General features: G+C 42.0%; 1 protein-coding gene across 2 annotated transcripts in view; it reads right to left on the bottom strand.

The window, feature by feature from the left end:
* Positions 1 to 4,916: 4,916 nt before the first annotated feature.
* Positions 4,917 to 13,947, bottom strand: part of phf19 (PHD finger protein 19) — a 48,706-nt gene continuing 39,675 nt past the window's right edge. Inside the window, exons 13-15 of one of the 2 annotated variants that reach the window (XM_043720279.2) lie at positions 12,829 to 12,914; positions 11,393 to 11,488; positions 4,917 to 11,007 (exon numbers count right to left, since the gene is read on the bottom strand). In XM_043720279.2, the coding sequence (XP_043576214.1) occupies positions 10,677 to 11,007; positions 11,393 to 11,488; positions 12,829 to 12,914 (513 nt within the window). In that variant the 3' untranslated portion in view covers positions 4,917 to 10,676. The remainder of the gene's footprint in view (positions 11,008 to 11,392; positions 11,489 to 12,828; positions 12,915 to 13,947) is intronic. The other variant, XM_087998387.1, reaches the window with a different exon arrangement.

The following is a 13,947-nucleotide window of genomic DNA, read 5'->3' as shown; positions in this document are numbered from 1 at the left end:
TTATCTTTTTTATATTTTGATTAGCCTGAGACACCAAACTGAGAAGTGGGAACATAAATACAGGAGCAGGGATAGATTGTGCTGTTCTAATTCAATACAATCATGGCTGATTTTTCTGCCTCCCCTTTAACTTTCTCAAACATTCTCTTTATTCTTTTAATTGCCTGGGAGACCAAATGTCTACCCATTGTAAATTAAATGTATTCAACAATAGAGTATCCTCAGGCTGGAGGAGAGAATTCCAAAGGGTCACAACATTTAAGTGAGGATGCTGTTCCTTGATTTAGCCCTAAATATTGATCTACCATGAAACTGTACTCCTGTGTTCTAGATTTCCTGGTCCCAGGGGAAACAATCTCTAATTCCAGCCTGCCAAGCTCCTTCAAAATCTTTCATGTACATTTCATGATTCAGAGCTAAAGAGGCAATGACCTAATGGTATTATCACTGGACTGTCAATCCAGGGACCTGGGTAATGTCCTGGGGACCCAGGTTCAAATCCCACCACAGCAGATGGTGAAATTTTAATTCAATAAAGATCTGGAATTAGGAGTCTAATGATGACCATAAAGCCATTGTTTGTCAGGGAAAACCCACCTGGTTCACTAATGTCCCTTAGCAAAGGAAACTGCCATCCTTACCTGGTTTGGCCTACATGTGACTCGCATAGCAATATGGTTGGCTCTTAACTGCTGTCTGGGATGGTTAGTTAAATAAATGCTGACCTAGCTGGAGATGCCCTCATCCCATGAACGAATAGAAAAAAAAAACCTGTGGGCAGAGTTGAGGGATGGTATGGTTGAAATAAATTAAAAGCAGAACCAGCTTCTTAATTCCTGGTAACTGATAGCAGTACATTCTGAGGTAAGAGTTATTCCTGAGATTTATGATGAATCACAGACTTCCTTTTGTCTAATGTACCATATCAGCACCATTATTGTCTATTATTACCCACCCATATCTGGAAATGCTCAAAACACACAGGAGATTTGCCAACATCTTTTTAAAGGGATAGGTTATTCAGCCTCCTAAGCATGTTCCACAGTGCACTGTTCACATACCTCCTAGCAACCATTGTAGAATGGGTATTGGGAGAGGTCCAGGAATAATTCCGTCACGAACATCATCAGCTAGAGAGTGTACAGAGGAGACAAATGAGATGGGGGCGGGGGGAGGTGAAAAGTGTAGGATAACTGTCACTATGATAGTAAAAGCAAAATTTCCTCAAATTAGTGTAAAATGCAATGTGATCCGTTCACTCTAAATCACTAAAAATTGAACTTGGAACAAAATGTTGGTTCTAAATTTGAGACAATGCCAGATACCGAACCAGGCCAGGTTTAAGAATTGGAGGTCGGTGAGCACTTTGGGGACAGTGACCGCAATTCGGTGACTTTTACTCTAGTGATGGAGAGGGATAAGTGTGCACTGCAGGGCAAGAGTTATAGCTGGGAGCAGGGAAATTATGATGCGGTGAGGCACGACCTAGGATGCGTGGCTTGGAAAAGTAGGCTTCAAGGCATGGGCACAATTGATATATGGAGCTTGTTCAAGGAGCAACTATTGAGTGTCCTTGATAAGTATGTACCTGTCAGGCAGGGAGGAAAGGGTCGTGTGAGGGAGCCGTGGTTTAATGAGGAATTGGAATCCCTTGTTAAATGGAAGAGGGTGGCCTATGTAAAGATGAGGCGTGAAGGTTCAATTGGGGCGATTGAGAGTTATAAGGTAGCCAGGAAGGATCTGAAGAGAGCTAAGAGCAGCAACGAGGGGACATGAAAGGTCCTTAGTTGGTAGGATTAGGGAAAACCCTAAGGCTTTCTATAGGTATGTCAGGAATAAAAGAATGACTGGGGTAGGAATAGGTCCAGTCAAGGATAGTAGTGGGAAGTTGCGTGTGGAGGCTGAAGAGATTGGGGAGACACTGAATGAATACTTTTCGTCAGTATTCACTCAGAAACAGGACATTGTTGCCGATGTGAATATTGAGTCACAATTAATTAGAATGGACAGCTTTGAGGTATGTAGGGAAGAGGTGTTGGAAATTCTGGAAAGGGTGAAAATAGATAAGTCCCCTGGGCCCGTTGGCATTTATCCTAGGATTCTCTGGGAAGCAAGGGAGGAGATTGCAGAGCCATTGGCCTTGATTTTTATGTCCTCGTTGTTTACAGGAATAGTGCCAGAAGACTGGAGGTTAGCAAATGTGGTTCCCTTGATCAAGAAGGGGAGTAGGGATAACCCTAGTAACTATAGGCCGGTGAGTCTCACTTCTGTTGTGGGCAAAGTCTTAGAGAGAATTGTAAGGGATAGGATTTATGAACACCTGGATAGGAATAATGTGATCAAGGATAGTCAGCATAGTTTTGTGAAGGGCAGGTCGTGCCTCACAAACCTTATTGAATTCTTTGAGAAGGTAACTAAGGAGATGGACGAGGGGAAAGCGGTAGATGTGGTGTATATGGATTTTAGTAAGGCGTTTGATAAGGTTCCCCATGGTAGGCTACTGCAAAAAATATGGAGGTATGGCATTGAGGGTGAGTTGGAGGTTTGGATTAGGAATTGGCTGGCTGGAAGAAGACAGAGGGTAGTAGTTGATAAAGGTTCATCTTGGAGTGCAGTTACTAGCGGTGTTCCGCAAGGATCTGTTTTGGAACCATTGCTGTTTGTCATTTTTATAAATGACCTGGAGGAGGGGCTAGAAGGTTGGGTGAGCAAGTTTGCGGATGATACGAAAGTCGGTGGAGTTGTTGACAGTGAGGAAGGATGTGTCAGGTTACAGCGGGATATAGATAAGTTGCAGAGCTGGGCAGAAAGGTGGCAAATGGAGTTCAATGTAGCTAAGTGTGAGGTGATTCACTTTGGTAAGAGTAACAAAAAGACGGGGTACTGGGCTAATGGTCGGATACTTGGTAGTGTGGATGAGCAGAAGGATCTTGGTGTCCATGTACACAGATCTCTGAAAGTTGCCACCCAGGTAAATAGTGCGGTGAAGAAGGCATATGGCGTACTGGCTTTTATTGGTAGAGGAATTGAGTTCCGGAGCCCTGAAGTCATGTTGCAGTTGTATAAGACTCTGGTGCGGCCGCATCCGGAGTATTGTGTGCAGTTTTGGTCGCCATACTATAGGAAGGATGTGGAGGCACTTGAACGGGTGCAGAGGAGGTTTACCAGGATGTTGCCTGGTATGGTAGGAAGATCGTATGAGGAAAGGCTGAGGCACTTGGGGCTGTTTTCATTGGAGAAAAGAAGGTTTGGGGTGACTTGATAGAGGTGTACAAGATGATTAGGGGTTTAGATAGGGTTGACCATGAGACCCTTTTTCCACGTATGGAGTCAGCTATTACGAGGGGGCATAGCTTTAAATTAAGGGGTGGTAGGTATAGGACAGATGTTAGGGGTAGATTCTTTACTCAGCGAGTCGTGAGTTCATGGAATGCCCTGCCAGTAGCAGTGGTGGACTCTCCTTCTTTATGGGCATTTAAACGGGCATTGGATAGGCACATGGAGGATAGTGGGCTAGTGTAGGTTAGGTGGGCTTGGATCGGCACAACATTGAGGGCCAAGGGCCTGTACTGCGCTGTATTTTTCTATGTTCTATAAATTCACAATCTTCTTCCTTAATTCTTGTTGCTGTATGCACTAACATGGTATAGGAAGTTCTTATCTTTTAAGGTGCATGAATTTTCTTAATTAACATGGAAACCCTGATCAAAGCAGTTTGTGAAAGACAGGACTACTCTGCCTTCAAGGTAGGATTCCTGATGAAGGGCTTTTGCCCGAAACGTCAATTTTGCTGCTCGTCGGATGCTGCCTGAATTGCTGTGCTCTTCCAGCACCACTGATCCAGGATCCTACTCTGCCTTCAGTCAACAACAGGAAGCCTTGAGGCATGGGTAGTGATGGGAGAGGACATGCCAGTAACTACAGTGTGGTTGACCGGTCCAGTGAACGAATCTGGACCTTAAACCACCACCACGAAATCAGAATCTGGCTAGTTTGAGAATATTTTGGAAGCAACCAATTCAGAGGTGACTGGAGCAGGTCAGATAGAAACCTGGACCTCCTGGTTTGGAGGTAGGGACACTACCACTATTACATAAACACATCTCGTTTCCCCCCCCCCCCCCCAAAAAGGCTTTTTTTTAACATCCAGAAGTGTTTTATACACAACTGAAAGGGTTCCCCCATCACCAAATCATGTTTTGATTTGTTTTTAACTAATTGCCTCCAGTAAATTGTGTAGCCAATTGGATATTTACATGCACTGCCCATTAAGGGGAATGCAAACCATCTAAAGTGAGGGAGAATGGGAGGGGCCTATAATAATATGGAAAATCTGGGCATGCATACACATTGTTCATATCTCTTGCAGCCACCAAAGTCATTTGTTCTAATTTCTGGTTTGAAGATGTTTTCTGATCAATCTGTTTAGAGATGTCATTACATATCCCTAGTGTCGGTGGGACTTGAACCTCGGTCTCCTGGCTCATAAATAAGGACACTACCATTACACCACAAGTGCCTTTAATTTCTAATTGGACAATTCCAGAAAGCCAGGATAATTGTCTATTTAACATGTTCAATTTACAACCAGAGCTGTACTGAAATTCTGGAAATAGACAGTTCCTTGTTTTCTTTGTTTTATTTTAAGATTGAACAACAAGGTGATAACCTAAGTGTTGCTGTACATATTGACATTTCTATTTTGTCGTGGATCCAGTATTGACAAACTGTCAACTTGTATAAATACAAAAAAAGCTTCTGAATGCTATAACGATTTCCCAGTAAAACTACTACTCCTTTCTTCAACTAGTGTCTCAGCCCAAACAAAAATAATTGTGTTGAGTTTCTAGCTCAGATGAAAGATTTCAGCATATTGAACATACAAGATTTTCATGACAGCTACTGACTTGGTCAAAGTGTCTACCCTTTGGGATTTTTTTTTAGGAAATTACCTTTTCCAAATCCCTTCTGTGGGCAAGTGTTGAAATTGAGAAAGGTGACAACAGCACAGGATAAGAGCCCAAGAATTTATTGCCAATTGTTTTGCAAAGCTGGATAATACAGAAAAGAATACTGACCGCATAAGACAGGTACATGTTTCATTACAGGGAAAAGGGTGATTATGTATTGTGCTCGCTTACAAATGTACAATGTTAAAGTAATACTGTGAAATCACTAATGGTTATGCAAATCACATTGTGTAGGTAACATTTGTACAATGATTGTCATGTCAGATTTTTCTAATGTTAGAATTGATTTTAGTCAAACACTTCAGGAGGCATAAGAGTACCAACAGCAAGATGCATTCCAGTGCTAGAGACTTGGTACAGTACCAAGCACTCACCATTTTCAGTTCCTTTTGCAACTACAATGTTCTCATTAGACATACAGTACCAAATGCCAAAGAGCATGGTGCTGGAAAAGCACAGTTGGTCAGGCGGCATCCAAGGAGCAGGAGAGTTGATGTTTAAGCCCTTCATCAGGAATGAATGATGAAGAGCATATGCTCGAAACGATGACTCTCCTGCTCCTCGGATGCTGCCTGACCTGCTGTGCTTTTCCAGCACCACACTCTTCAACTCCAATCACCAGCATCTGTAGTCCTCACTTTCTCTTACGATACCAAAAGGTTCTGTGGCCAAATGTGAAAGTCACAGCATTTGCTCAATTCTGGTTATTGTCAGTTTAGACCACTGTGATAACTGGTCAGACATAAATGATAAAATAAACTAAGAAAAGTTGATTGTCTGTATGTTAAACAATCTAGTCAGCAAAGTAAGTCTTTACATGCCACCTACTCAACAAAACATTTTGCTACTCATGGTTTCTGAAGTAATATTGCTATTTGCAACTTCATTTTCTTTCTCACAAAGATTACTAAAGCAAAGAGCATTGAAAGGAACTTCATAAAACAGACTGAACATTTTATATCCACAATGATGGAAATTTTCATGTTTTCTAAGCCAGGACTGAGCACTATGCAAGTCATACCATCACTGAAAAGCAGAATTACCTTAAACTTACAGAACCTGTGAAGAGAAAAGCTTTATTTCATCACAACTGACATGGATAGAACTTTTCAGATGAATTGTTTGGTGGGTTTTATTTCAACAATGTGCAGGCCCTGCAAAGGAAAGGCCAGTAAAACTTAAGAATGATGTAAACTCATCCAACTTGTCTTCTATATCTCAAAAAATGGAGCTCCAGTAGTCCATTTCCAGGTTTTACTGTTTGCTCTCTGGTTTTCCCTTCTGGCTCCGATCACAGTCTTACACCACCTAGATTCCGGGTCTGATAGCAACAGCAAAACATTGTCCTCTCAACAAAGTGAACTATGAAAACTGAACGAGGAACATGAGAGAGGAAACTGAACTTTTGTCTTTGGGAAATCAAACCAGAAAGTCTGAGAGACCCATGAAGCCTGACAGACGAGGTACTACTACTTAAGTATATAATTCAGTTTGCTTTAGATTGTCCTGCTGGGAAGGGTTCAGAAGTACAGTGCCTGGGATGCTGAACTCGTTTCAGCCCATTGTTGAGCACATATCCAGCAGCATGTTGTCAGCCCACATCTGAACAGGCCCTGATTCTGGATCTGCTTTATCAGGCCTTTTAGCAGAGTAAGGTATTGATCCACAAAACTGACACTTTGTAGGTGCAAACAGGCAAAATTAAGTTCCAATTTCCTCCGCCTGTGTGCAAGTTCTAATGTAAAGGTTCCAACTGGTCTTTATCAGATAGACATTCCTTTCATACCTGTTACTACTGGGTCATAATCCAAAACTGGGGATAACAAACAGACGAAATGTCTTCCATCACACCCAACTTATTAAAAGTGAATCAGGGCATGTAGCTCAAGCAGCTATTTCACTAGCTCCTGTTTCCTTATCAAAATCAGTTTCGCTCCCTCATTGCCATAAAATTTATTGGTAATTTTAAAAAAAAATCTTTTGTCTATCGAAAAATAAAGCCACAAAAAACACTAAGTCTTTGGCTAGCAAGACTTATTTTATGGAGTCTAAAATCAGAATCAAATTAACCTCCAAATTGCACACATGAAAGAGCCATTAAGATTATTGTGTTTTGTTTTGGCCACAGTCAACGTTAAGAAGATGATCTTTCTCCATTGGAGACTTAAAGCATGATATTATCAAGAACAGCATTTTTTTAATCCACTCAATCAACTTGCCAGTTTTCTTGAAAACATGATTTGAGTGATTGGTCACTGATGTCAATTTCAAACCCACTCAGATCAATTCAGAGAAAGAACTAGGTTTTTCACAATAAAAATACCTCTGTGTTGAGAGAAAATGACAATTCACTGACATCTTTATCTGGTTGAAATACACTAGTTTTCTTTCAAACTAACTTAAGAGTTCATACAACCGTTTTAAGTTGCATGAGACCATAACATCTTTAGCAACACTTTACCATGACAATATATATCATACACTTTGATTATCAGTAACTATAGCATCCAAAAATTGCATTTGGAACATGGGTTGGTACATTCAAAGACATTAAAGCTCAACTTTTGAGATCAAGCAGAATTTCTGCAGTTTTCAAAGTGCACAGCCTTTCTGCACCTGTCTGCAGAAGGGAATTCATGAAACAGGTTCAGTTCCCACAACTCCTCTGATCGTTAGTGCATAGATAGTGTGGAGCTGACTCAGGCAGAAGAGGAATGTCCCCAGTTTGATCCTTGTTTTGTGGGGATCTCAGCCAAAGTTGGCTGTGAGACACATTACATTTATTTTTGGAATTCCAGGGGTCAAAATTAAAGCAAATGCAATCTGATTCTTTCTCCTGATTGCAATCCTGTGATTCCTGCCACAAAGTGTTCACATAAGCTGAGGTATAAGCGGGGATACTTGGAAAAGACAGGGTTCTGCTGCCAGAGATGGAAGAGGGGCCCCATGGGTTGTATTGGTGATGGTGGCGGCGGGGTGGGGGTTGCAATTTACGTCTCTGCTATTCTATAAAAGATGGTACATTTGAGGGAGCTGAATCACACCTCCTGATTGTTGCTCACACTGTTTGGGAGAAGGTGGGTAAGAGGGGAAGGATAGGCAGATCAGAGGAGCTCAGCACAACTCTGCAGCTGGATGTGGCCAGGCCACATAGGGGGTCATTAGGGATGACTACCTGCCTGTCCATATCCAGATGTCCATAGGAAAGGAGTATGCAGTATCCAGTCATACACTTTAAGCCTTCTGTGAACACGGATCATCACAGGTGCTGGAGTGTATTATCAGCCCTGGACTGAAAGAGCTGCCTTGCCCCAGGAGGGCAGCAGAGTTTACCTAGCGGTCTACCTGTTCACAGAGGTCACCTCCACTGCACCAGTAAAATGCAAACAGAGGCAGCACAGGCCCTTAATTCAACTACTTAAGTGGTTCACTGGCCTCTGAGCAAGCGAGCTCTCTTTCCCATGCCTGGCAAAGTGGCAATACAGCAGGGGGCATACCACCCACTGGCCTCCTCTTGCCAGCATTCCTGCCTCCGAATCGGTCTTCAAAGGTTTTGTAAAACTTTGCTCTACTGCAAACTTTGCTCCCTGGGTTTGAAAGAAGTTTATAAAATCATGAGGGGCAATAATAGGGTAAATCGTCAAGATCTTTTCCTAAGGGTAGGAGAGTTCAAAACTAGAAGATATAGGTTTAAGGTGAGAGGGAAGGATTTAAAAGGGACCTAAGGAGCATCTTTTTCAGACAGAAGGTGGTGTGTATGGAATGAACTGTCAGAGGATGTGGTGGAGGCTGGTACAATGACTACATTTAAAAGACACCTAGATGTGTATGTGAATGGGAAAGGTTTAAAGGATATGGGCCAAATGCTGGCAAATGGGCCTAGGTTCATTTAGGATATCTGGTCAGCATGCACCAGTTGGACTGAATGGTCTGTTTCTGTGCTGTACATCTTCATGACTCTATGACTAAAAGAACCTGCTGAAACTCACCTAGAAAAGGGAAGATCATTGACAGTCCTGTCAGTTTCCCAAACGATGGATTGCTTAAAATGGTTTCCCCACTCCACATCTTTGTTTTAGTCAGAGTCTACTTTGTTTTGTAAGCTGAAGTATTTGAAGTGCTATAACATGACTCCACACTGTTTTCAATGTTTCAAATGGTGGAGATACAGGACACTTGGTAAAGTTGGGAGAGTTGGACTTGGCTCCTCAAGGTCTGTCAAAACCTAACACACAAGTTAAAGTGCCTGCCAACAAAACCTTTGAAGGAACAAAAGTGAAGTGACAAAATAAATTCCCAACTAAAGGAAGGCAACAGAAGAAATAACCTAACACAGTGTGACCTGCACACAATGTCACAGTTAGCAACTTGGAAGTGAAAAGAAACAAGTTTCAGCCCTTTACAATTACACTGTTGGCAGAGGAATGTCAAGCCTTTTCTCAAAAAGAGTTTAAAAACTGCAAGGCATGTGACTTCTACACAAATAAGACACTCACACAGCAAGAGCAGCAGCTTAAATATCCGTCCATTCACATTCTCTCAAGCATAAAAATTTATATATTCTCCATTTTGGAAATTCCTGTCCCAACAAGGAACATGTTGGTACCCTGGCACAGGGCACTCCAGAGCAGCAAGACTCAACTAAATATCACGTCATCCGCTGAAGCGAGATATTTCAATCTAATAAACAAGGTTTTCTTTTTGCCAAAAATAAAACTTTTAGCAAAGCTGGCTAATAGGAAGATGTAAGCAGTAGAGGCCTGGGACAATACAAAAGTCTTTCAAAAGCTACTTGTAGTTTGATCAGTTACATAGCAACTGGCTACATAATGAGCTGGGATAGTTCTAAACCAAAGATGTGTATGGAAATGTATTAATAAAAAGGAGTTAAGAATGCAGCAAGTTCAGTGGAGCCTACGTAAAATCAACTTTGCGAAGGCTTAATTCCACTTTTCCAAACATTCTCAGTCTACGACACAAATCTCCACTCACTGCAACATCAAACGTTGCCGCTTAAATCTGTAGAATCAAAACATTCACATCTCAACCTAACTTTTCAGTCACTTGCAACCGAATTGCCTAATGTCCATCCCAATGCATAAAACCTCCTTTATAATCACAATTCTACAACAGACTATCAGGGTGGCAAACCAACTCATTAGCCACTGACATCAACATCAGCAAAACAATCCAAATTGAGTATTGGTAGTTAAGAAATGGCAGCAGCAGTAAAATAAACAGCTGTCGAGCCTGCTTCGTCATTCAATCCAATCATGACTGAATTTCTACATCAACCCCACTTTCTTGATGTAACAAAACAGACAGTTTCATTGCTGCTGACTTGAGAGATAGCAAATCACGTGCACAGCTCGATACCACGATTGCATCGCTCATTCATTGCCACTGGATAGTTAGAATGTTCTGGAAATGTTCTTCAACCAGATACTTATTATGTAAAATTTAACTATCAACAGTAACAGAAAGCCTCATCTGTACCATTCATAAAAACAATATATTAGTACAGCAGGCACCTAATAAGATCTCATATCTTCAATTGAATGTTTGTTTCTGGAAACTAAGGTGACTCTGCTGTAGTTTATTGTAATTTTTTTTTAAAAAACTTCAGGAGGCAGTTTATAGAGGCTTGCTCAGCTCTGGTCTGCTTGTTGCTAAGCAGACTAAATGGAGTCCCAATTGTGATTCAATTCAATAGGGAGTGGCACCTTCCCATTCTACCAGGTACTGCACTTTTCTGTCTAAAGTCACTCTCCGAGCAAGCACCTGGAACTTTTCACCACAAGCCAGCCTTCCTGCAGCACCGAAGTAATTAGTGATCGAGGACTTAAGATGGGAAAGGGAGGTTTCATCATCACTCATACTTTCAAAGGTGTGGCCATTAATGTAATTATTATCCACAGATTGTTCTGTCTGATCCACTCCATTCTCTGGATGACTATAAATGCCTTTCTTCTGTTTGTTTCTGTTGCTCAGTGAATACTCTACTGGTGCTTTCCTTTTACGGCTCCCCATAGTCTTTCTAAAAGCAAGAAAATAAAACAGAACAAGGAAAGTCACGAAAGTAAATAATAAAAATTCACAAATCTGAAACTTTACTTCGGTTTTTCTCTCTACAGATGCTTCCTGACCTGTTCAGCAATTTTTATTTTTGTTTCAGATTTCTAACAATTGCAGCTTTTTTGCTTTTACTGCAGACAGGTTAAGATACAGTTGTGTAGCTCTTTAGGAACTCTCTCTTCAAACCCAATTGTGCCTGAGCTCTAATGCAATGTGCCATTTTTGATTAAAATTCTTACTGCCTGGTGGTTTTCTATGGGTTCTTTCTGTAATTAGGCACAAAGACAAAGACTCGGTGGCAGATTTGTACACAAGTAAATGATTGTGAATCACAACATTGGACTTACAGAGAGTCACAGGATAAACTTGTTGAGGCTGAGCCAGATGTACTTGCTGCATCTGTCGAGTCTAAGTCAGAGTAAAAGGTTCCCTCAGAACGATCACTGAAAGCAGGTAAAGAAATGACAGGAGTTAAATCTAGACAGAGAAGAAAAAATCACAAAGACAGAGGTTTTTATAAGTCCAGGAGATGGTGATGCATCTCAAAGACCGGCTCTGCCAGAACTTATAGGGCGGTAATGATCAGAAGTGAGAACCTTGCCCATGACAAAAGAGAGAATATCTGAATAGCTATTATACAAGTCAATACAGCACAGGAGCACACGTTCCAGCCCACCGAGTCTGCACCAATTCTAATCCTTATTTAGACCTGCTACGTCTTGTCCATGCGCAGTTTCTATCCCTCTGTTCGCCTCCCACGTGTCTATCAAGATATGCCTTAAACGTGGCTAATATGCCTGCTTCCACCACTTCCACTCGCAGTGCATTCCAGGCACCTACAATGCTTTGTGAAAAACGTTACCGTGCACTTCTCCCCTAAACTTTCCCCCTCTCACCTCGAACCTGTGCCCTCTTGTAATTGACCTTTCCATCCTGGGAAACAGCCTCTGACTATCTACCCTGTCTATATCTCCCAATTTTGTAGACTACATCAGGTCGCCCCTCAGCCTCAGTCCTTCCAGTGAAAACAATCAGAGTTTATCCAACCTCTCGCCATAGCTAAAACTCTCCAGGCTAGGCAATGTCCTGGTAAACCTTCTCCGCACCCTCATCAAAGCAACCACATCCTTCTGGCAGTGTTCAAGCAGAACTGCACAAATGTGGCCTAACTAAATTTTTGTACAGCTGTAACATAACTTGCCAACTTTTATATTCAATGCCCTGGCCAGTGAAGGCAAGCTTGCTGTATGCCATTTGACCACCTTATCCACCCGTTTAGATTACTTACAGATTAGATTACTTACAGTGTGGAAACAGGCCCTTTGGCCCAACAAGTCCACACCGACCCATCGAAGTGTATACCACCCAGACCCATTCCCCTACACTTACCCCTTCACCTAACACTACGGGCAATTTAGCATGGCCAATTCACCTAACCTGCACATTTTTGGATTGTGGGAGGAAACCGGAGCACCCGGAGGAAACCCACGCAGACACAGGGAGAATGTGCAAACTCCACACACAGAGTCGCCTGAGGCGGGAATTGAACCCGGGTCTCTGGCGCTATGAGGCAGCAGCGCTAACCACTGTGCCACCGTGCCACCCACCGCCACCATTATGGCAAGGCTGCTCTTACCTATTGGTTGGCTTCGGGGAAACAAAGCTGCAGGGCTGGAAGCAGCTTTGGAGCCTGTCCTCAGAAGTTTCATCCTGTCCTTTTACACCATGCACATGTCTAAGACCTTTTCCAACATACAACCTGTTCAGTTGGGAACTCACTCACCTTTTCAAACTCTGAATGTCATCTACAGTAAAGTCAAAAATGTTCGCCAAATGGTAGCTGGCACTTTCAGCGGTTGAGAAGTCATTCTACAGATGAAAAAAAGTCGAATTATGAACAACAATGGGATAGTTATTTGCAAATTATTACAATTACAATCAATACTTATTAAAAACCTCATCGTTTGGAAATATCTCAATATCTCATGCAGTGCATTACTTTACACACGCCGTGATCGCCATTCTTTGCCGATAGAGTCCTACAATTAGCAACGAGACGAAGAACCAATTTCTGGTACAATGAGCGAGGGAAGAAATTTAGTTAGGTCAATGGAAGACCTCTGCAATCTTCTTCAGTTAGTGCCTTGGAATCTTGAAAGTTCACTTCGCCTAACAGACAGGGCCTCAGTTTAACATCAACCAAAGGATGCAGTCTTTCTAGTAGACTTGATTGAATTTACAGCAGGGAAGGTGGTCATTTGGCATAAATGGGTAATATTGGTCAGTATGCTCTTTCTGACCCCTCTGACCACCTCTCTACATTGCACACTCTCTGGTCTTTTCTCCTCATTATGGGGTCAAATCTGGTAATACAGTCAGAGGTAGAGACAATCCCACTATCAGCAAGTCAATCTCAAGCCATCAATGCATTCCCTAAAACAAAGGCTGGATACCAAAGAAAATGTAGAGTTTCAGACATTCATGTCTGATCATCAACATCTATTCATTCCATCATTTAATCATGAGGAGAATATAGGGTGCCCCACCATACACCTTCCTGTTCTTGCTTTTTGCAATGGCCAAAGTCAACTACGAACTAGTTTCAGAAGAACTCCCATGTACATTTAAAATAACATCAATTATTGCTGCCATCACTCTGTCATATCAAGGATATTGTCGTTAACTCTCATAAACGAAGTGCTTTAATCAGAACATTGGTTCTAGTGACACAGTCACTGCTGCCTTCAGAAAGTACTGGAAAAACTCAGGAGGTCAGGCAGCATCTGTGGAGAGAAAGCAGAGCCAATGTTTCAGGTCCAGTGACCCTTCTTCAGAGAGTTGTGAAGACAGGTCAGTGGATCTGAAACCTTAACTCTGCCTTCTCTCCAAAGATGCTGCCAGA

This window comes from Chiloscyllium plagiosum, unplaced genomic scaffold (assembly GCF_037043375.1).
Source record: "Chiloscyllium plagiosum isolate Xiang-an unplaced genomic scaffold, Cpla_swu_hap1 HiC_scaffold_21, whole genome shotgun sequence".
NCBI lineage: Eukaryota > Metazoa > Chordata > Chondrichthyes > Orectolobiformes > Hemiscylliidae > Chiloscyllium > Chiloscyllium plagiosum.
Note: the sequence above shows the minus strand (reverse complement) of the source record. Positions and strands in the feature narration are given on the sequence as shown.